The sequence below is a fragment of the Staurois parvus genome, unplaced genomic scaffold, assembly GCF_062004578.1.
Source record: "Staurois parvus isolate SC_StPar_1 unplaced genomic scaffold, SC_StPar_1.0 ptg000131l, whole genome shotgun sequence".
Lineage (NCBI taxonomy): Eukaryota > Metazoa > Chordata > Amphibia > Anura > Ranidae > Staurois > Staurois parvus.
The window spans coordinates 13681647-13706709 of NW_028317927.1; the positions used below are offsets into that span (position 1 = coordinate 13681647).

At 38.1% G+C, this 25063-nt stretch overlaps 1 protein-coding gene across 1 annotated transcript in view; it reads left to right on the forward strand.

The window, feature by feature from the left end:
• Nucleotides 1–1002: 1002 nt before the first annotated feature.
• The window catches only part of LOC149466409 (extracellular calcium-sensing receptor-like), a 29586-nt gene continuing 5525 nt past the window's right edge, over nucleotides 1003–25063 (forward strand). The window contains exons 1-4 of the mRNA XM_089672643.1: nucleotides 1003–1157; nucleotides 1620–1905; nucleotides 13455–14255; nucleotides 20494–20709. Of these exons, the coding sequence (XP_089528769.1) occupies nucleotides 1003–1157; nucleotides 1620–1905; nucleotides 13455–14255; nucleotides 20494–20709 (1458 nt within the window). The remainder of the gene's footprint in view (nucleotides 1158–1619; nucleotides 1906–13454; nucleotides 14256–20493; nucleotides 20710–25063) is intronic.

Genomic DNA, 25063 nt, shown 5'->3' on the forward strand with positions numbered 1-25063 from the left:
TCCCAGGAAATAAGGAGTAGCTAAAATCTTACTGGGTAGACAATCCAGCACAATGCTGCAACATATACTCGCAAGATTTGGAGTACTCCAAATTTCCCGGGATCTCATCAACAGGATGTTGGCTTCAACCCCTGCTGTATTGGAGCCAGGGACAAGGTTTAGCACGTGGGCACACTTAAAAAAACCAGACCTTACACAACTAATGGCTACATGGCTTATTTTTTTAATTGATTGCATGAGTGATCATAAATGTTGCTTTTACAATTTGGTTCAGGGCTGCTAGTTACCAATGTTGTCTTACTTGAAATTGTACTGATGAACCCTTTGTTTCCATATACATTTTTGTATTTTGACTAAAACCTAATAAAAATATTGGAACAGAATATTTATTGCATGACTTGCAAATAGATCCTGTATGGCTGTGGTTTGAAGGATGAGTAAGTTGTTTGTACATAATAAACGAAAAAATAAGACTACAAACATTTGCTTCAAACATTCTAAGACTGAACAGTGCTAATTTCTTGCAGTGTGCTAAAAACCACATACACAGCTTATCATATCTATCTATCTATCTATCTATCTATCTATCTATCTATCTATCTATCTATCTATCTATCCATCCATCCATCCATCCATCCATCCATCCATCCATCTATCTCTGTCATGTCTCCCATTGCACCAAGCATAAACTAACAAGAAGTGCCTTGGTTAAAGGTAAAATGTGATTTACAGAACACTTAGCACACCTTTAATATTAGGATTCATTTAATTTTTGAAATGCCTGCAGGGAATTTATTCAGTCTCATTAGCTGTTCTCAGAAGAAATGCTGGTATTTCCCAGCTGTATTTTTTGTCTATAAAATGTAAGAGCTGCACATAAAAAGATCTTCCTCTTGTGATCTGCTGGGAGGATGATGGGCACCTCTTGTCAGAATGAATTTCAAGCAGGTATTGTTATGGATGAGGTTTCTTTTTTTAATAAGGACGCTAGCTGAAAAGGAAATGCATTCAAGCTGCATACTAGATGGACATTTTGACCTGACAGCTGTAATTAGGAAGGGAGACGTGAATATAGGGGGAATCTTTTCTGCAAATTATGTGGAATCTCATCCAGATTTATCATTTAGAAATGACCCAGAAAAGCTACAATGTTCAGGGTAAGTACTGAGATCTTATGTGTATATATATATATATAGTACAGATTAAAATCAATCATAGTAATAAAAATCTAAGCATATATTACACTGAAAGCTGATAAATGAGTCTAAAAATGATGATATAATATTTTATTGAGCCACTGGCTTCCTCCTTCACTAGTCAGGGGTATGTCCAATAATCTGCTCCTCCCTAATGACCACCAAATTTGGTGGGCATCCTCAATGACCAAAAAGAAAAGTGACCTGGGTTTGGGGGATCCCAGGGTGTCCTGGAATTAACCTGTGGTTGTCTGGAGATAGCTGGGGATGCCTTGTCAAAGGTTTCAGGGGGTCACCTAACCAAGTAAATGAGTGTATATTGTACTTCACAGTTAGTAAAAAAAGGAAGCCACCTGCAATATTTAATGTTCTTGTACACAAGCTCTAATAATTTGCATTATTTTAAATATGCTTTCTTTACAGGTTTAGTGTCGCAGATTTTCAGGCTGTACAAACTATGATTTTCACCATTGAAGAAATAAACAAAAGTGATACTTTGCTACCCAATATTACTTTGGGCTACAGAATATATGATGCATGTTATACCCACTTCCAGGCAACACGAGCAGCTGTGTTACTGACCACTGGTGTTGGGGGCCAACACATAGCCTGTGACAAGTTTCCATTAGTACCAGTGATAGTTGGAGGCTGCTGGTCTACTCAGTCCATTGCTGTGACAAGAGTGGCGGGGCTTTTCAGCATTCCAGTGGTAAAATATTAATGTTATGTTTTCATTATCTATTTATTATGCATTTTCAAATACACATTATTCACCCAATTTAATTAAAGTTATGGTCAGCTATTTACTAACTTTATTACAGTATTGCTAAACCCACAACAGTAAAATCAGTCTGTATATGCAGTAAAGTATGCTTGTTATACTCACTGTGAAACCTAAGGGGTTAATCCTCTGCATTGTGTAAAAAGGCTGTTTGATCCTGACTTCTCTGATCCTTTCCTTATTCCACAGTCTCTATTCCATCTGCTGGTAGTACAGAATCCTAGGAGGCACTGTGCACATGCTCAGTTTGGTGTATACTGCTAGAGATTTTTTTTTTTGGGGGGGGGGGGTTGAGAGGCACAGGGCCAATCAGCGCTGTCCAGATAGAGGGTCAGTGGTCATGCAGCCTCTTAACCAATGCTGATAGGAGTCACAAGACTGCTCTAACTGCTGATGAGAAAAGGTATTTAGCAGTTTATATTTACTAAAACAATTGCATTTTCATGTTGTGTGTACTGTGGGAGACCAGATATAGTGAATGCAGGGTCCTGGGTTTAGTAACACTTTAAGTTTACACTTTGGTCAAAATAAAACACTATCTTGCAAATAAGAAACATGATCTCATTAAAAGCTGTATATTGTTTTAAAATGTGTAACAGCTAGTATCAATAAACATAACAAATATCACATTTACCTTCATTTTCTATTTCATCTTTATCTACTATTTCCCATTGATATAGCAGTGATTTGCAATCTGGATTTGGAAGACTTGGGTTTTTGGACCCCAAAATTTAATAACAATTTACAGTATATTGCTAAATACCACTAGATTAGTGAAGTATGATCTCTCATGTTTGTTTAGTTCTTCAAGACACAGTAACCTAATGGACAGGCCTCTAAGAGTATATTGCATATGTAAATATACTGTAAGGGTTATAGACACGTGTGATGGGAAAACCCCCTTGTACCGGAATCCCAGCACTCACAAAACTGCATGTTCATACTTTAATACCATTTGGTAGTTTCCATGATGAGTGTTTAAGCCCTGGTTCACACCGAATGCGGCTTTGAAATTGTGGTACTTCAGCTTAAGTAGCGCAATTTCAAAGCCGCCAGTCAGTGTGATTTCATGTGTGGTTTGCAACTTCATGCACAAATGTTAATGCAAGTTGCTCATGAAATTGTCAAAAATAGTGCAGGAACCTTGTTCAAAATCGGTGCAAGTCGGAGTCGAACTGATTTGAATGGTTCCATCAGCACAAATAGTGTGCAACTGGTGCGATTTTGAACTGTCAAATGAAAAAAAATTGCATTGGTGTGAATGGGGGCTTAGTTTCATGTAATAAAGGGTCTCATGTGTGTCCCCAAAACATCAATCTCAGGATCAGCATCTGATTGTGTTGTAGTGTCCTTACTTTGCCTCATGGGCATTTGGTAATACTGCTGCTTGTGCACCCATTTTAACTGGATATACTAAAGCAACTAATTTTTACTGGAATCTGTAAAGATTAAAATTTGTTTTATGCTAGCTCTGCTTAGGAAGCTACATGACAAACAATATTACTTGAGCTGGGAGCAATACTTTACTGAGTTTTTACATTTGTTTGAAGATTAAACTCATGAAAGTATCTGACTGTGACTGCAGCTAATTGTGGATTCAGTATGAGAACTGTAAAATAAAAACTATGTTATGGAGTCACAAATAATAAAACAAGAGTAAACTTGTATTAATAAGCACACATACTAAAGAGAAAATAAAATAAATCATCCAACAGACTGCTGCAATAGAAAACTACCCAGCTCATTATTTGTTGTTTCTATTGACTGCCTTGAGATTTTCTATTGACTGTTCTGAAAAAAAAAAGAAAATATCTTCTTGGAGAAATATAAATGATTTTGTAAACAATGTTCTGTGCAGCAAGAAAATGATTTAACAGCTGTACAATGAATTTCTGATAACATGCAAGATCTCATATTACCAATGATAAAGACCGAATAGGCAAGCTTGGTGTAATCCCAATTGCCAAGAATCTCCTTATGAACAGAAACTTAATCGAGAGTTATACATATATTGAATACACCATGTTCCTTCATTTTTCCCTGCAGACATGCCTTACATTACTTAACCACTTGCCATCCTGAGGATTTACCTCCCTTAATGACCAGGCCTCTTTTTGCTATTCGGCACTGCACTATTATTTCAACTGATAACTACACGGTCATGCAATGCTGTACCCAAACAAAATTTACTTCCTTTTTTCACACAAATAGAGCTTTCTTTTGGTGGTATTTGATCACCTGTGCGCTTTTTATTTTTCACGCTATAAACAAAAAAAGATTGAAAATTTTGAAGAAAAACTATATTTTTTACTTTCAGCTATAAAAATATATAGTAACCTCAAAGTTAGTCATACATTTAGGCCAAAATGTATTCTACTACATCTTTGGTAAAAAAAAACCCCAATAAGTGTATATTGATTGCTTTGTGTAAAGTTATAGTGTCTACAAACTATGGTATAGATACTGCAATTTACACCATTTTTTGCTATACAGTGCTGCACTAGTTTAACTGACAATTGCACAGTCATGCAATACTGAAAATTAAATTTATGTCCTTTTTTCACTCAAATAGAGCTTTCTTTCGGTGGTATTTGATCACCTGTGCGCTTTTTATTTTTCACGCTATAAACAAAAAAAGACTGAAACTTTTGAAAAAAAACAATATTTTCTCATTTCTGTCATAACAAATATCCAAAAAACTCAAATTTCGTAATAAATGTAGGCAAAAATGTATTCTACTACATGTTTTTGGTAAACAAAATCCCAATAACTATATATTGATTGCTTTGTGTGAAAGTTATAAGGGCTACAAACTATGGTATAGATAATGGAATTTGCACAGCTTTTACTTTCTAACTGCCTATCACATTTCTTGAGGTGCTAACATACCAGGACAGTACAAAAAACCCAAAATTACCCCTTTTTGCAAAGTAGACACCCTGAACTATCTGCTGAGAGGCATTTTGAGTCCTTGGAAGATTTATTTTTTTCCACAAGTTTTTGGAAAATTACAAAAACATTTTGTTTTTGTTTTTTTACACAAAGTTGTATATATACGTGATTTTGCGCACCCGTGCTGCCCTGTAGTAGTATTTCTGCTATACGGAGGTCTGGAACCGGTTAAACCCAAAAGCAAACATTTGTAATATTGCAGTTTACCAATTCTTAGATGTGATAGCTGCATTTTTTTGGCTTTCTTTCTTCTATTTTCATCTGGTGGTTCAGCCAGTAATTCTGTTGTTTTTCAGAAATTCAAGCTATAGCAGAATGCATCAGCTTACATGAATGAGACAATCCATTTACCGCTGGCAAGGGCAGTTAAAATGATCTGTTTTGTTTATTCATGTAAAAACTTTATCCCCAAAGGGAAAAGAACTGTTTGCTGTAACTGATTACAAAGTGCTAGCTGGAGTTTGGATTATTTTTTTATTTGTGTTCAAATCTGCTACTACATTTACCACTCCCCCCCCCCCCCAGACTTGCTGCTGTCTGCTATGTCCTGTCACCTGCACCTAACTCTCATTCCTCCAAAATGGTGTCTCACTAATACAGTAGGTTTATTACTGGCCAGATCACCAGGTGAAAACAGAAGGAAAAAAAGCCAAAGAAAACTGACACAGCCACCATATCTAATGATTGGTAAGCTGCAATATAATATATTTTTGGGTTAATACTGCTACAAGATCTTCACTTGGTAAGGATCTCTTGTACTGTTTTAGTCACTGAACACAGAGAGGGATATCAGCAGAAGGTTAGTTTAGGATGACATTCTTTATACATTTACTTATTTTTCACTTCTACAAAAATTCTTCTGAAACTGAGTGCAACAATTAGACAATCACACCGCCCATCCACCTAGAGGCATAAGATAGTCCTGTAACATGTCAGCAAACAGTAAATTGACGGGTAACAAAGCCAGTAAAAACTACATCTTAAAGATATTGCAAAGGGGGAGTGGCCAAGAGCAGCTTGTGAGCAGACGCATCTCACAGAGCTCCTAGCACTTATCATGAATTGATCCTGTTTCTGACACTACAAACTCCTAAACTCGGCTCCTGCCTGCTCCTGGATCCCCATATACGTTCCTGGTGTACCCGATGGTCACTTTGGAACAATGGTGATCCAAAAAATCAAGGAAGAAGGTTCTTGGCCTGAAACCCAACCTGGCGCTGTGGCGGCCTTTCCTCAACGCATGCCTCGAGGGCAAAAAGACACTGTGAGTAAACCACCTAAAGCACCTAAAACCTCCTTAGAGATATGAGATTTTATGCCCAGAATTTGGCGGGCCTCTCGAAGCAAGGCACTCTACATGTGGCTGTGAACTCCCTGGAGTTGTCTGACACCTAGCTAGGAGAGGCTGAGTGTTTACAGGACTCAGACGCCATTACAACCCAGTCAGACTTAAAGCCTATGGATACAGAGGAAGGTGAGGAGGGTGACAAAGAGGACAGGGGCAGCCCACGTTAGCAGAAATCCTAAGGTCTGTTCACAAATGTAAAGTCTCTGTTAACAACCTTAAGGAACTCTTTGGGGGACTGAAGGAAGAGGTAGCCCTAATCTGCCAAGACCTCCAAAAAATAAGAGAGAGAACTATGGCTGCAGAGAGTAGAATTAGTCTACTAGCCGCCTAGCTAAAGCCACTGAAATGAGAGCAGAAGACCTTGAAAATCGTTTGAGGCACAATAATGTTTGTATTGTGGGGCTACCGGAGAAGGTGGAGGGCAGAGACGCAACAGACTTTGTGGAACGCTGGCTGCTTGACATTTTTGGGAAGGAGGCCTTCACGCCCCTCTACACAGTGGAGAGGGCATACAGGGTCCCCCCTCATCCCCAGCCACTGGGTTATTCACTGTTCCCCGTCCTGGCTCACCTCCTGAATTATAAGAAAAAAGACATCATCCTCATGCTGGCTTGAGAACAACAACATATTCAATGCAATGGCACAAGGATCTTGTTCTATCCAGACTTCTCTGCCGAGGTCCAGAAATGCAGAGCACGGTTCTCTGAGGTTAAAAAGTGTCTACAGAAATTGCAGGCCTCGTATGTTATGCTCTATCCTGATAAACTTCGCATCACTGCCAGGGGCCAGGCACACTTCTTTGAAAATGCGACCGAGGCCTCTGAGGAAGATTGAACTTGCCCATTTCATTGGTGGAATGTTCTCCTATTATGTACAATCTGAGAGACAACTACTTTCTGTTTACTTCAGTGATTGGGAACGATTTGCTACATTCAAGACAAAGAGCTGTACCCTATTCTTTTGCATTTTATGGTTCATTTTTCCATGCTCTTTTCGACAAAATGTTATGTCTTATTGTCGCGATACCTGAAGCTGAGAGAGCCTGTTGTTCTCTACCTCTCAGTGTTTTTACAGTCCCTGGAAATATTCTACACTTGCATATGCTACACTGCTACTACATTATGGATCTCCTAGCTCCGACTTGATCTACTGTTACAAAATGTCCTCCATTGCTGCCTGACTGTACATGTTAGAGCGCTGTTGCGTTTTTTGTCTCAACCAGTTTGGTCCTTTTTTTCCAGAGCACTTTTCCATCTGCATCCCAAACTATTTTGGACTCTAGGTAGACCTGCATTGCACCTTGACCGAATAATACAAGTTACTTACTTTCAGCCAGTATGCTACCCAACCTTATGGTCCCCCATTGGCTGCAACATGAATGTATTATCCTGTTATTTAACTGCCTCTATTCATACAATGGTTACGGTACCAATAGTGTCATGGAACATGAGGGGGTTGCATGATCCCCTGAAATGCATCATGGTGTCTACCTCTCTGTGCAAGCACTTACCTGCCATTTGTGTCTTGCAAGAAATACATCTTGCACCTAACTCTATATCTTATTTGAATTTTACGTGGGTGGGCAAAGCATACCACTCCACTCACACTTCCTACTCGAGGGGTGTGAGTGTACTGGTGAACAGTTCTCTGGATTTCCAGGAATTCAACCATGTTAGAGATGATGAGGTTAGATATATCACTGTGTCTCTTATTCACTTTGAAATGTATTTTAACATTTATTTATACCCCACCACCTTTTAACAGCCTGATCCTGAGAAATGTGTTAGAGTACCAGCTCCATCACCCAGATGTACCCCTATTTATAATGGGGGATTTTATCACTGCCCTCCTATCATTCGGTTAATAACACCACATATGTAATTCCACGGGGCTGCTCCACACTCCTCTTTCTATTATCTCTCTTTTCTTTCATTTCCATTATGTTTACATCACTCTTCAAAAATGGTGATCTTACTCTGTTTGAATCACATTTGTCATATATGGCCCTGACTGGAATGGGCATATATGTTGCCGTAAGGTTTTGGTCTAAGTTGTATTATTCTGTCCATATGTACTACATAAGAACGCAATATTAAAATTTTCAGACAGACTCTGCTCATAGCTGTAATTCATTGTTTCATTGATTTGTTATGGCCTGTACATGCTATGAAAGTTTTATTTGTACACTTTCCAATAAAAATATATTCAACTATAATGGGGGACTTAAATGCGTATTTTGATTCAGCTTTAGATAAACACCCTCCCGCTACTGTAAAGGATCTTTACCATTGCACTGCCCTGTCGAAATTCACTGCAGATGTGGCCTGGATTGATCCTTGGCACCATAGGCACCCAGGGTAAAAAAAACTTTTCCTGTATTTCAAAATCCTATTAATTATTGTCCCTTATAGACCTGTGCTTGTGCTCTTTGCTTGCTAAACAATATGTCTGTGATATTTCATACATCCTTAGGGGAATTTCTGATCACTCCCCTCTGATAGTCAAATTGGAAATTCGTCCTCCCTCTACTTGTTCCAAAGCCCCATAGAAACGTAATGCCTTTTTGTTGCCTGTTTTCCCATCCACTGTTCATATTGAATCACAGATATCTGATTTTTGGACCATTAATGTAGGTTCCTCTAGCCTTGGCACTGTTTGGGAATCCTTTAAGTCCTTCCTTCATGGGCTCTTCATCTCAGAGATTCAGGCTGCTAAATGTGCTACTAATGAGAGAGGGATAGGGCAGCACAGTTTGTGAACCATTTGGAGGCAAACTTTATAGCGAATCAGTCCGATACATACAGAGAGACTTGGTTGTCTGCTCAGGAAGTGTATACCTGTATGCTTTTTCTCTAGACTGGCCTTTTATGAAGAGGTGAAGCAGACTGGTCACCTTTTGGCTAAAATAGCACATTCCCATTAGGTATTCCTCTCCATTGGTGCTTTATGTACATGAGAGGAGACAGTTGCTAATTCCTCAGATCAGATATTGGCTAAACTTGTACATTACTATTCTACTTTGTATCAACAAACTAAACAAACTTACTCTGCGGACGCCCTCTCTGAGTACCCCCACACTATATAATTGCCATGCCTCACTGAGGCCTCTAGAAGAAAACTGGATGCCCCTGTGACTTTGAAGGAGCTCCAGATGGCGACCAGCTTGTTTCCAAACTAAAAGGACCCAGGGGAGGATGGCTTACCATGGAAGTATAAAAATACTATTCAGAAACTATTTTACCACATTTACTTAAAGTGTTTAATGATGCAAAAGACCGATGATGTATTTCAGCTTTTAATGACCAGAACCAATATAGTTTTGATATTGAAGCTGGGTAAGGACTTGGACCATGGTTCGTATAAACCCATATCACTGCTTCAGAGCGATGGAAAGATTTTGGCTAAAGTCCTAGCTCTTAGGTTGACCAAGGTCATATACTCTATTATACACTTATCTCAGTAAGGGTTTATGCCCAAAAAATCTACGGCTATTCATATGCGCAGATTATTTCTAAATATACAGTCAAGAGCAGATAATATGGGTGATCACCCTTTATTATGCCTTGATGCCCATAAGGCATTTGATAGAATTGAATGGGCCTACCTTTGGGCCATCATGCGCAAATTTGGGTTAGGAGAGGGCTTCATTTTGTGGATTTGATTCCTTTACCAAGTCCCAAATGCTACCATCAGGGAGACGGGAAAAATGTCCCCTTGTTTCCCGCTCTACAGAGGCAATAGACAGGGCTACCCACTGTCCCCACTCCTTTTTGCCCTTGCCATTGAACCTATGGCTGTCCTTATTTGGTCCAATGAGCAAATCCATGGGTTCCACTATGGTGACCTTCATGAAAAAAATTATGCTCTACGCTGATGATGCCATGCTTATCTTGGGAGATACCTCCTCCTCTTTACAAGAAGCCATGAAGGTCAATACGATGTTTGGTTCTTATTCTGGGTTGGTCCTAAATTGGTCCAAATCATCTCTTATGTTATTAGATAGCAAACCAGGTCTGCAGACTCTACCACCTCAGAATATCCTTATCTCATCCTCCTTTAAGTATTTGGGTATACAAACTACCCCAAACCCTCTTGACTACAATCATATCAGTCTGGCTCCCCTTTTTGCCCACTTTAGAGACCAGGTTAAGGTATGGTAGAAGCTCAGATTGTCCCTGGTAGGCAGGTTCAATCTTATGAAACTGATCCTTATGCCACAATTACTGTATATTCTTCACAACTCCTCGGTTATTATCCCTTTGAAAATGTTCCACATTACTAACTCAATATATCTCTTCTATGGCAATCTAAAACTCCAGAACTTAAGTTAGAGCAATTGCAAACGCCTAAAGACGATGGGAGATTGGCTTTGCCAAATCCCTAGCTCTACTATTTAGCCTCCCAGCTACAGTACAAAGTGCAGGTCATGCTTTCAGAGGTTGACCTTGAGATGAACCTTCAGTACCTAGCTACTGGTCTGCTGGAATATACGGTCAGCACACAGGTGGCAGCTGGCTTACAAGCATTACTTTTTAGCAAATCTCATAAGCTTTTTCCCACATATGTTTTGCTACAAAAAGTATGGAGCAAAGTTAGAGTGATGCAACAAGTTACAGGATTTACAAGGTTTAGGCCTATTTGGGATAATGCTCATTATAGGGATGCTCACTATTTGGGTTAATGCTCATTATAAGGAATTGAGTCTGTTACAATGTGGCGCAAAGTGTAAACTATATGGTATTACTCATTTACGTCATATTTTTCATAATGGTAACTTGCGCTGTTTCTCAGACCTTCAAGTACAATTTCACCTCCCTCCCCAGATGCAATTTTTTTATTTGCAACTTCAGCATGCAGTAGGCGTACTCCCATTTTTAACTGTATGTCTGAAGTGACTTCCTATAAGGGGTTCATATCACATGCCTATGCTATGTTACTGAATATTTTCTTGCAAGACTACCCATTTAGGGCAGTCTCCCAGTGGGAAAGGGATGTTAGTAGCCTTAAGGGGGAGCAGTGGGAGGAAGCCCTCCTGGCAGTTCAGAGGTGTTTCTTAAATGTGGCCCAACTATATCTACTTCTAAGAGTCCATTTTACACCAGTAAGGCTTTTCTGTATGGGCATAAGAAGAGACCCCCTTTGTACTCACTGTAGTAGGGATCATGGTGACCTGATACACTTGCTGTGGAGATGCCGGAAACTACACCTTTACAGAAGAGAGGTTATTGCTACTATTAATAGTGTCTTCCAAGCTCAGATCCCAGAAGGCCCTAAGTGCTGTCTTTTGGGTATCCTGGGTGAAATTCCCGTCGAGGATATCCCTAAGCAGGCCATAGCTAGAGCCCTCTTCCAGGTGCGTAAGTTGATTCTGAGACACTGGATATCTGCTGACTTGACCTCACTGAAAGAGTGGCCGACATGGGGAATAACATTAAGCTTGAAAAATATATATATATTAACACAGAGGCTACACTAGTAAATTTGACAAATTGTGGTACCCATGGCTGGACACTCCTGTATATTGTGATAGCATGATAATGGGAATGATCTATTGTCACTGTTTCCTATAGAATTCTGTGTACTGATATGGTATGGTATTTGTGCTCTTCTCCTATTCCCTTATTGTTCTTCAATATATTGGCTCTTTAGTAATTGTAATTGTTTGCTTAGAGTATGCTATATATGTGCTTGATGTGCTCTGAATCTTTGTACAATTCTCCTTTTTGTTCAATAAAACCTTTTTCTTGAGAAAAAAAGGATATTACAAAGGTTTAAAAGGTTGACATTTTGGATGAAAACGTTGTGGGTACTCCTGAGGAGTGGATAATCTAATAATTTTAGCTCTGTACCATTGGTCATCATCCTCATCATACTTAGCAACACTCACTTGACCAAATACTGATCACTGTCATCATACTTAGCAACAATTGTTTGGTCAGTTACTGTGTATGTTGTTTTTTCTTTGTAATATGCAGTACACCTTTGATGTGGTTTACTGAACAAGAATATTCAGACAGAACCATTTGTCTGTATATATTTTCAAGATCATGTTATAAATATAGTAAAACATACAATTATTTTGCGGTATCAAAAATGAAGGCAGAGTTGTTGGATGAAGATTCTGTGTTGAAAAATTCGATGGGTTGGCAAGCTGGGCCCCCCAGACCTTACTTTCTTCACTGGGCTTCAGGATTCCAGTCCTCATCACCCCCAGGGTTAAATATAACATTGAAAGTATTTTATTATGTCTGTTCAATAATGCAAAAAAACCTGTTGATCCAGTAACATAATAACTTCAGAAAAAAACTATTGTAGTCCTGTCTGCGGGCTACAACAGGAAGTGTGTACTGGCATAATCATCAGGTTAATAGAAGAAAAAAGTCAGGAAAATACAAATACAGCCACTTATATTTTTGTAATTGGGTTTAAGTACACTTTATAAACTGTTTTTAAATTTAAGCTTTAAACTAAAAGAAAACCGCTCTCTTAGATTACTTGGATCATTTTAGTTCATGCATCTGACCCTTTCTATAGGCAGTTAAAAACAATATGTTAATGCTTGTGATCACATTTTGAAAATGTAGACATGATTTGATAAAAAAAATCACAATAACCAAATTTGCTGCATATTTTTTTCTTTGAACGTATTGTTTGTACATATGTTATTCTAATGAAAATGTTAAAAATAATGGGGCTGGACCAGAGCAAAAATAAGAAAAAAAACAGCTCAAAATTGGATGAGAACAAAGGAAGTCTGATCGGTTGCACTCCAAACAATCCACTTTACAGTCCCCCACTGTATTTCCACTGCCTGTATTGGTTTTATCCTGGTTCAATAAAGTGGATTGTTTGGAGTGCAGCCGATTGGACTTCCTTTGTTCTCATCTATGCAGCACACGAGCTGGGCTAGCACCTACACAAAGAGTTGTGCTTGGAGACTGGGATTCACTCTACCTTGAGCAGCGGTAAATAAGCACAGACTTGGAGAGACTGACAATAGCAATCAAGTTTCATCCTTCAATTTATGGGAAGACTAAACATGAATTCTGATTGCTGGCTATGAATGCAGCTCTAATGTTGTGCTTCCCTGTTTTTATTAAAGCACCTCCGTTTTGTGTATCCTGTGAAATAATACATATTTCTACATTATAAAATTAATTTATGTTCTGGTTTGCAGATCAGTTATTTTTCTACCTGTGCTTGTTTAAGCAATAAACATGAATATCCAACTTTTCTTCGCACCATACCCAGTGACTTGTTTCAGTCCCGAGCCCTGGCACAACTAGTACAACATTTCAAATGGACCTGGATAGGTCTTATTGTAGAAGATAATGACTATGGGCTAAATGCAGGAGGCATATTTAAAGATGAAGCTACAAAACTAGGTCTCTGTGTGGCATTTTATGAAATTATTCCATCTGTTGTTACTCCCAAGAGGATCTCACAGAGTGTAATAAAAATCCTCATACATAAAGTGAAGGTTGTGCTTATAATTGCCTCTGAACTTATTGTAGGAATACTTTTCAAGGAAGTTTTTCATCAGAACATATCAGGAATCCAGTGGATTGCTAGTGAGGCCTGGTCCACCTCAAAATACCTATACAATAACCAATTGTTTACTAATTTCGGAGGGACAATTGGATTCGCCATACGCAGAGGAGTCATTGCTGGACTGAAACATTTCCTTGCCAATACACATTTATCTCAGCAGGAAATCAACCCACTTATTACAAATCTATGGGAATATACTTTTAACTGCTCCATTAATAATTCTGTTCACACAGGTAAATTACCATGTACTGGACTAGAGGATTTAAATGCATCTGCTTCCCTCTATCTAGATGTGAGCAATCTGCGTACCTCATATAATGTGTATAAAGCAGTTTATGCAGTTGGCCATAGTTTGCACAGTATGATGGAGGTAAATGGATTCAAAGATTTTCTAAATAACCAAAGCACTACTTTGAAACCTTGGAAGGTAGGTAAAAAATCAGACCATATTCAACTTGAAGACGTACTAAACTTTCCTGGACAATATAAATCTGTCTGTGTTTTATTCATTAATTTTACAACTGTTCCTTCAGTAATATGATATTTACAGTGTTTACAAGGATACACTTTTCTTTGATTCCAGAAATCTACAAAATAGTTCTTTCTACCCCATATGCACTGAGAGAATTTTACGTTTTTAATACTGTAAATGTTACGAAGGTTTGGCTCTTGACGTAATGCCACGATCGTGGTACAATTTCGTTCAGCTGTTAAGGGAAAGTGATTTGGGTTGCTCTACAGCCTCCCAATCACTTTTATTGTAGTGGGAACATGTTGGCCCCCTTGTCATAGCAATTAAAGCAAACAATAAAAAAGGTAAAAAAAAATAAATTAAATTATTAGAAAATACTTTGTTTAAAAATTGTAAAAGCACCCCCTCCTCCCACACATTCACAAACACTCTTGTGATAGCAATTAATGCAAACAATAAAAAAAATTAAAAATGTAATTAAATTGTTATGAAACAAAAAAAAGTTTTAATAGCACCCCCTTCCCCTCACGCATTCACAAACTCATGCACAGGCCCTGAATGTGTGTGCAAACAGCGATTGCACCACACATGTGAGGTATTCCCGCAAATGTCAGAATGAGAGCAGCAATTCTAGGGCCATAACTGATGGTTAATTTTAAAATGAAAACTAGTAAAGACTTACATTTTACCTATGAAAAATTTAAGTACTTTAGTTTTTTGCCATTCCACAGGCATGTGCAAAATTTGAGTCTTGACATGTTTCATATCCATTTACTCAACACAACCACATATTTTACCAAAAAATAATATTTGAGTGTTTTGAAAAATATACATTTGATAAACAGCTGTGCATATATGCAACATTTAATACTTGCAATTTTATTCTATGGAGCCCCCGTTTTTAGAAAATATATAATGGTTGGGGGTTTAAAACAATTTTCTAGTAAAAAATTTTGATTTTAACTTTAAAATATTTTCCCTGACACATAGTGGTTAAAGACCCAACAAGTATAGAAAAAACATCTGTTGATCCTGCTGATAATACAGTGAATATTACCAGATATGTGCCCAGCATAGATATGCCCCAAAATTATACAACCTCAATTCCAAAAAAGTTGGGACTCTGTGTAAAATCTACATAAAAACAGAATGCAATGATTTGCAAATCTAATAAACCCATAATAGAAAATCAAATGTTTAAAATGAGAAATCGTACCATTTTAAGAAAAAAGTTAATTTTGAAATCGGTGGCAGCAACACATCTCAAAAAAGTTGATTATATATTTTAAGGTTTTGCAATTTTACATTGATTAACATTATTCTGAAATTGTTTGACAATTTGTAGATGTAGCATTTCACAGATTTGTGAACCTCTGCCCATCTTTGCTTCTGAGACACTCTGACCCAAACATGTTACTGACCTGTGTCCAATGACCTAATTAGTTGAAAAATGTTCTTCCAGGTCTTCCTTGTTAATACCACCTACTTTTCAAGCTTTTTGTTACCCTGTCCCAACTTTTTTGAGGTGTGTTGCTGCCATCCGTTTCAAAGTGACCTTATTTTTTTCTTAAAATGGTACATTTTTTCTGTTTAAACATTTGATATGTTTTCTATTGCAAATCAAATATTAGTTTATGAGATATGCGAATAATGGCATACACATATAATGCTTACCTCCCAAAGGAGCCACTTTAATATTGGGCAGGTCTTCCATAATTTTGCCCTGCAGCCAGGCAAAGGGTAGTTTCACAGCTAGATACACACACACATTCGCTCACTCTCTACAATGATCAGTCTAGGGGTTGTTGTTTATTGTTATTTTATTATTGGAGAAATTGGATAGGGATGAGGAATTTAGTAGGGAACTCCAGTAAAAGAACTAATTACAGTTCAGGACAGAACTTCCTTCAGTAGCAGCCTTGAGTCCCAGTGTTAGGAAAAGGTTAAATGGACAGTGCTCTTCAGGACACCAGCTGGCGCCCCCTTGTTTCAAACCCACAATGACTCTATAGAACCAGCGGGGTAGCAAAGCACACAGACTCTCTAGGATCCCACAGTGTCTGTACTCACAAGGCCCAAGGGCAGAATTTCAGTCTTCCAATCTTTCAAGCAATGCCCTCCAGTAATACCAGACAGATCTTTGTCAGACAGCTCCCCTCAGTCAGTTTACTGAAGAACCAGGGTCACTCTCTCTTGGACTTCAGGCCCTCATATCACCCACCTGAGGCCACATGGCAGCAGGTGCCTGGGGAGACAGCGTGCCTTCCCCCTGGCTGGAGCTCTTCTCTCCAGGAAAGACCCATGGCACAGAATGTCCAAAGAATAAATGCCTTCTCCAGGCATTCCTTAGGGCTGCACTTCCTGGGATTGGCTGGAGTGGTATTATTATTTATACTATGTTCTAAATGAGTTACTTATAAATCCTGAACCATTCTATCTTACTTGGATACAGAGGAAGTCAGAGGCAGAAATTAACAGCACTTGAACACACTGAGCAAGCACTACTAACAATTGTAGCTCTCTGTGAAGCAGAAAGCCTAAGTAGATTTTCCTAACAGTTCTGTTAGGCAGAGGAACCATCTATAATCTACTTATCCTAGCACCTGTCTAGGAGGGTGCTACATACACAGTATCGCACAGTCAAGAAGTAGAAACTTGTTACTTTGCAAAGTGCATGTTCACTTCATTCAATGAATAATGTAAATCTATGTTTTTTTGGAATACCTATTTTTGTGCAAATAAGTTAAAAAACAGATTTCTTTTGGTAAGTCAGCTCCAATAAATGTAGTTATCTCCCAACTATTCATTTTCGTGAATACAAGAATAGAACAGCACTATGCCCTCTGTGCTGTGGTGCTCAGAGAAAACCCATTTAAAAAAACCAGAATGAAACTGTCTGATCTAATCATTCCTTTTAAGAAATAAGAAATGTGCGTTTTTCAAAATGTGTGGGCCTCTTTGCCTGATCTCCTTAGAGCTACACGATTCTTTCTTGTTTTCACTCACAATATATTCTTCCTTTTTTATTTTGTGGGATTATCTATTGTTACATAGTATTAAAGGTTGCAATCCAGGATGCAAAACAAGTTTTTACCTTTAATATTTTAATCTAGCCATCATTCAGTGCTCATGAGGGAGCATTTTTTTTTCTTTGATTCTCCATGAAAAAAATAACCATTTTAACCCTATTAAAGTTAAAATGTATTAAACCACAAACACAAAATGTAATATATTCAATACAATCATTTGATGTAGTGGCTGTATTAGTTTACTTTTTTAGGCTTTTTCCCTCTGCTCTCCCTTGGTGATTTGGCCAGAACACACCTCCTGCACTAGAGTGCCCTCACTCTGGATGAAGGAGCACAGGGGGCACCTTTGGATGGCAGTTTTGTCCATCTTGGGCGAGGTGAGTGTTAGATGCACTAACAGAGTTAGATACACTAACAAGTGGAAGCTGAACTTCAGCCAATACTTCATTATCACTAACAGCAAACAGTTTTTTTTTTCCATTTGGGATAAGGGTTTTGCATAAATAAAAACTGGCCACCCCTGTTAGTGTTAAATGGTCTGTCTCACCCCTGTAACTTCAAAAGAGCTTTTCTGTTGAAAAGCAACATACTTACTGGTTGGATCACCAGATGAAAACAGAAGAAAGAAAGCCTAAAAAAACCCAAATACAACCACCATATCTAAGAATTGATAAGCTGCAATATAATACATGTTTGCCTTTGTGTTTAATACTGCTATAATAGAAACTTCACAACTCACCATAGATTATATTACTATAAAGCAGATCAAGGAGACAGATCAGAAGAATGTTACCAAGTTTGCCAAGCTCCATTTGCTAAGATCATGGCACTAGAAATACGTGCATATTTAAAAAAAAACAATAGCACAGTCAAATAGGAACAGGACATGCTTCTTGAGGGTTTCCCATAATATACATTATATTGACCTTTGCATATGCTGTAGACCAGGGTTTTGCAACCAAGGCTTCATGAAACTCTAGGGTTCTTCCAGAGGCTTCTAGGGGTTCCTTGAACAATGAGCAATTTCTGCTTCTCAGATAAGTTCCCACAGACACTATTGATCTTTTTGCTATTTATTAAAGGGTAATTCTTTACAATGTAACTGTACATACGGTATCTCCTAGCGCTAAACTTACCTAAATTACCTTATCACATAATAGAAAAAACTTTCACCCTTGAAAGTGCTTATAACCATATAGAATCTCTAATATGTAACTAAATCTACCCACCAAATACGATGTGAGAACTATGTGCAATTCCCCAAACTAATCAAACCAAATTATATACAATAATTATAAACAATGATCGCTCCAAACAACAATCTGTGAAGAAAAATATGTGAAAAATAATAAACACCAGTCACTTTTAGAAAATGTCACTTTAAAAATAATAATAATAAGTGTCACTTCAAAAAATAAAACATTAAGGGGTTTATTTACTAAAGTTGGAGAGTCCAAAATCAGACTCCCTTCTGCCTAGAAACCAATCAGCTTCTAACCTCAGCTTGTTCAATGAAGCTTTGGCAATGAAACCTGGAAGCTGATTGGTTTCTATGCAGAAGGTAGTCTGATTTTGGACTCTCCAGCTTTAGTAAATAAACCCCTAAGTGTCCACACTCCAACTTAACGGATCCTTTGATGCTGAGCCCTTCCACTGGCTCCCAACAGAACAGAGAGTACCTCAAAAAAAGAGAAACTCAGATAGTGTATTACCTTAATAACAAAATTCATAAATCATACCCTTCCCAATATATTCATACCACTTTAAAATAAGTGCAAAAATTCATATAGTGCAAAGATAGTGGTAAAAATAAGTGAACACTGTGCAAAATAAGTGATGGTGCTTCACTCTGTGAATACAGCAATGCCAGTGATCACACCAGTGTACACTTCTACTGTACAAGGTATATATACCCTTACCAGAAGATCAAAATAAACACACCTTATAATATAGTAGGAATCAGCAGCACCACTCTTTCTCTCCTCTCCTCCACTCCTGAAGCGTATTCCTTAGGGTATCAATCACCATTCCATCCCATCATGGTTTAAAAGAACCTGAAAAAGAAGAAGCGCTGAGGCTGAATTCACTGATATTGCCGCATGACGTGTTGTTGGTCTTCTCCATGTCTTGTTTATGGTCACAAAAGCTGCATCTTGTCCTGTGGCAGTTATCCCTTCTCACCTGTTTTTATTTTTTGAAGTGACACTTATTATTATTATTTTTAAAGTGACATTTTCTAAAAGTAGCTTTGGTGTTTATTAATTATTTTTCACGTATTTTTCTTCACGGATTGTTGTTTGGAGTTATCATTGTTTATAATTATTGTATATAATTCTTTCCAATGGCCACAAGTGTATGGAGCATTCTTCCCATTGAACATCACACTAATAATGTATCATGTTGTTGATATACCGGTAGTAATTTTTAGCAATGGTTCCCTGACACTGGAAAGTTATTTAAAGGGTCCCTCTGTGTTGGAAATGTTCAGAAAGACTGCTGTAAACAATGTGAGCACTTAAAGCTGAACATTACCCAAAAGGAGAAGTTTCACTTATTTACACCCCCCCCCCCCAATGCCACATTTGGCACTTTTTGGGGGTCAGCAGGTATCTGGTATTGACAGGTACCAGCTCCCACCTCTGGTCAGATGAGCCGTGATGATCTGAGCTGGAACTTAGGCCCTTCTCCTTCCCCTCGCAGCCATCTGGGACAATTCACAGGTACCAGAGGACTGCGGGACCATTTACAAAGCGCAGATGACTTTGTGCATGCGCAGTATGAAACCGGCTGTGAAGCCGCAAGGCTTCACTGCTGGTTTCCCTTACTGAAGATGCCAGCACCTGCACCCAAACCCGATTGAAGAATCAGCTGGGGTGAGGATATCACTGAATGTAGCTGCTGACTTTTAATTTTTTGGGGGGTCTGGAGCTCCATTTTAAAGCTGCTTGGGAGTGAATATAATATTTTAACTTTTCTGCATCATACTCAAGCAGATTTTACACACTAAATGTCTTGCTTCTCATTGTGGGCTTGATAGAATATGTGACAAATTAGAACCAAACAAAATATATAGTATGCAGCATTAAAATGTTTTGACAAAAATACTAATGCATGTCTGAAAATGTTAATAGTACAAAATAAGCAACTCATTTTTTAACATTAAGCTTTTAGGGTATTTGAAACATGTGAATTTTACTATGGACTCTGGTGATGAAATAAGCTTTGACCAGAATGGAGATCCCTATCCATCCTATGATCTGGTGAACTGGCAAAAGAAAGAAAATGGATCATTTTTCTTTGCTAATGTGGGGGAATTCAGTGGTAATGAAAACTTAAGAGTGAATGAACATGCTATAATATGGCAGGGAAGTCATAAAGAGGTAAATAAATGTAAGTGCATTACAATATTGAGGAAAATGTTTTTGAATCTTGTGCATGTTAGGTGAAGGTAATCTTATCCCTTTGTGGCTGTCCAAACTCATTTTTTGTTGAACAGTTTAAAGTGGAAGTCTTAAAAACATATTTGTTATTACCATTGGGCTATTTTTTTAGTATCTTTAGCTGCACTTTGGCATAAGGCATTCAAGGTAATTGGTGGGAAAAAATATGACTATTTCTTTTTTACTGAGTGGAACCTATTGGGTGTAATACCCTTAGACAGCTGCCAATCAGACCTACTCAGTGTTTAGGGAGTGTTTTGACTCATTTCAACATAAAGAACTCTTTAAAATGCTTTGATCATCCTTGTTCAAATTGTGCCACAGCATTTCAATATCAGGACTCTGACATAGCTGAGTATGGTGTCTGTTGATTTTGCTCTAATAACAACATTTCCTCCCTGGTTATGTATTTCTTCTACATTGCAGAGGTGTAACCTAACCACTGGATTTTTCTACATCAAATTCCTAACACCATAGTTAAACTGAAAAGAATGTTTGGGTGACATTTAATGGGTCTTCGCTATGGGGACACCATTCCTAAAATCTTCTATAGCATATATCATGCATATATAAATATATAGTGTATATGCATATATTTAAATGCGCTTTGTATGTTTACAGAACCTCACAGAGGGGAAGGTTTAAAAATGCTGCCAAGGAAAGCAAAAGTGCCCCCTTAAAACTTAACCTTTGGGCACAGTCTATATTTCTTTTCACATATGCCTGCCCTTAAACACTTTCACAAGAGGCTGACAGTCATTTATTAATTAGGTTCAACTCACAAAGTTTTTAACACAAGGATAAAGGTTCTCTAATTCAGTCATTCAATTGTAATTTTCAAAATTCATTGGAATCCAATACTATGACTTTTACAAAATGAGTGTACTTACTTTTTCCAAAATTAGTATACTTATCCTGGTATGTTAACTTTGTGAATTGAGCTTATTGTGTTTGTATAATCCAAAGTAAAAAGCTGGACACCGATGCTTTCACAGGCAAAACATTAGTCAGCTGACAAGTACCAGTACATGGCCCTGTCCCCAAAACCACTACTCTAACATGATTCTCCTGATGGAATTAATCATGATTAAGCCCATTGGGGGAAAAACGTTAGAGGAGAGATCCTGGGGACAAGAGCATGTGTTTAGCTTGTCAGCTGATTAATGTTTTGCCTGCGAAGACATAATCAAAGGGTGACTTTTCCTTTGCATTTTACTGAGCTATGTGTGAAAGATTGATGGACTCCAAGCCACAACCTGATTCCAAGACATGGGGGGAGTGTTTGGAGATTTGGAGTCTTGCACTTTTCTTTGACTCCACAGCCAATTGTCTTGTTATTGATTTATACAGGTGTACATCTTTACCAATATCTTCTATAACTTTTCAAATGATATAAATGTTTCCAAAGTATTATTAGCTGGTAAATATCTTCCACATAGATTTATTTACACAAGAGCTGATGTTACACTCCAACTGTAGTTATGTCATATTAAACAGTGTGTGAACTTCTGATGATATGTAGCATTGCCGGCCACCCACAAGAACTGAAGAAGAGAAATTTGAGGTGTTTATAGCCAACTTAAGAACAAACACCACAAGATGCCTTGAGGACCATTTTAACTAGTAACCCTTCCTCTGTGAGCCCCTCTTAAACTAGTTTTACTTTAGTACTGAGGCCTAGGGTCTGAGTTTGGTGACTTATGGGTTGGCTGCATTATCTGCCATTAACATGTCTTAATGCCAAATGTTGTTATTGGCCTTGAAGCATTCTTCATAACCTGCTGGCAGAGTTTAGCCTATAAGTCAGGCTTAGTTTGGAGAAGGAACACAGATAATGTTTTAAAGGTTAATAAAAGTTATTGCAGGTGTCTTGTGGTATCTGCTGTAATGCAGGACATTTTGTTATAAAACTTTAAAATAGCTGACAGTTTCACATAAATTCTCTATTCTTACAAAACATGTGATATAAGCAATTACTGTAAACTAGTCACTTATTAGTCTGTAAAGGTTTTTTCACCTTTAGGATCAGTAATCCAAAACTACTACTATACACCACTAAATGCCATGCTTTGGAGACACCCCAAATATGATAGGTTATTCAGTTTTATAGATAAATATGATTATACATCCAAACAACTAATAAACAAAAAATGTGATATGTTTGCTTCAGCCCCCTTAATAATAAAGCACATGTGTCAAGCAAGAAATCAAGAAGTGTACCTCCTGCAATCTATGGACACTTCTTGATTTTTTGTTTAACCCAAAACTAATAATTCTACTACATTCAGCTATATGAACTCACATACCCACTGAAGAGCTGTGTGCACTTGAGTTCCCAGATTCACTTCTGTACTCTAATTGTTTTTTTTTTTTTTTGCTCTCCTTGTCGAATGTTATGCTTTCTTATATAGAATGTACCTGCAAGATTGAAACTTCCCTAATACAAATGAAAGGGTAAGTATTGTGGAGACATTGCTAGTTGAGTCCAAATGGAATATAAGAAAGCTGAGGGACTTTGACAGAACTGTCTGCTGTTCTTACAAGTTCATACTACAAAAACAATTGCCATACACACAGCTTCTACTCAGGAAAAAGGATGTCCTTATTAAACCCATAGTAGAAGCCAGTGCCGGGACAAGGTCATCCAGTGCCCAGGGCAAAGAAGCTAACTGTCCCCCCCACCCCTTTCATTATGTGCAAGAATAGAGGAAGCTACCCCCAGCAGTCATCTACTTGTTAAAATTCCTTGTATCAGAAGGAGTTCACTGGTGCCCCATCCGTACAGTAAACCACTGTGCCCATGGCAGCCGTCCCTCCTGCCCACTGCTGGCAATCTTAGAAGCTAAAGTCTCAATTGCATACATGTGGAGTTATATGAAAGTTCCTCCATCATAAGATGGCAAAACCCCACAGAAAATATTAATAAATATGTGATATCTGCCCTATCGTGATCGAGGGAGACAGTTTGGCCTTACCAACGGGAAAGACACTCAGGTGCAGACAGAGAGCCAACTGTGGCACATCTGGAGTGGTTTTTATCATCCTCTGTGCCTGTGGTTCCTTCTACATCAGCAAGACCATCCGTACTATTTGCAAGAGTTTTCAGGATCATCTCTATGAGATCTCTACTTATCACCTCAAATTCCCATTGGCAAGACACGTTTGTTTGAAACATAATAGTGACCCTAGAACTCTCCAATGTTGTGTTTTGGAAGTTGTTCCTCATGATACGAGGAGGGGAGACTTTGACAAATTGGTACTCCAACGTGAAGCAAGATGGATATAGGAGCTTGAAGCTACTAAACCCCTGGATTTAATGAAAGCCTTAGCTTTGTCCCCTTCTTAACATCTTGATGTCCCCCCTATATGTGTTTGTATAATTTTTTTTTCTCTATTTCTTAAGTGGGTTTGCCCACTGATTTATTTCAACGGGTTTTTTCATGCTTATTTCTTGTACTGTATATATAGGTATATTTGAGTATAGTTAGGCTGTGTGGTCTTTGGCACATTATTCGGACGATCCTTTTTGATATTTATAATATTTATCTTTTTGTTGGCATGCCATGGACTGGGTTTCCTTTGAATGTGTTTATTTTTATAAACTGGCATCCTTGGAAGAACAGTTTTTATGTATCATGTATGTTTTATTTGCTGCTCACACCTTTATGCATTTTTATTACCATTTGATTCATTGTTGTAGTTGCTGTCCACTATGCCCTCACTTCTCTGCCACTTTTTCCAGTATATATGTGTTTATTTTACTGCGCATGCTCGTAACATCACCGCACATGCCGCATCATGACGTTCTGTGCATGCTTGCTCTGATGCTTGAATTTCACTAATTTTGGAGAAACCTCTTTACAATTAAAGGGACTGTTACTGCCACTCTTTGCGGACTTGCCATTGGTTGCTATCCGGACCAGACTCCATGCAGTTAATGTATGAGAGAGGCTTTTACTTTCTAATACATTTCCTCCCCTGGATGGTGCCTATATTACTGGGCGTCAGAGAGAGGTGAAGATACTATATATACAGCTGTGTTCAAAATAATAGCAGTCAGACATCACTAACCTGATCAATCACTGTTTTTGGTAGAAATTATATTTCTACATGGCAAATAATTTCCTAGCAGGTGTAGTAGAGTAATAGAAATCCAACAGACCCAACAGTCATGACATGCATGCTGCTGATTCTGGGTAATTGAATCACTAATTGAAAGGGGCATGTTCAAAATAATAGCAGTGTGGAGTTCTATTAGTGAGGTCATTCATTCTTTGAAAAACAGGTGGCAATT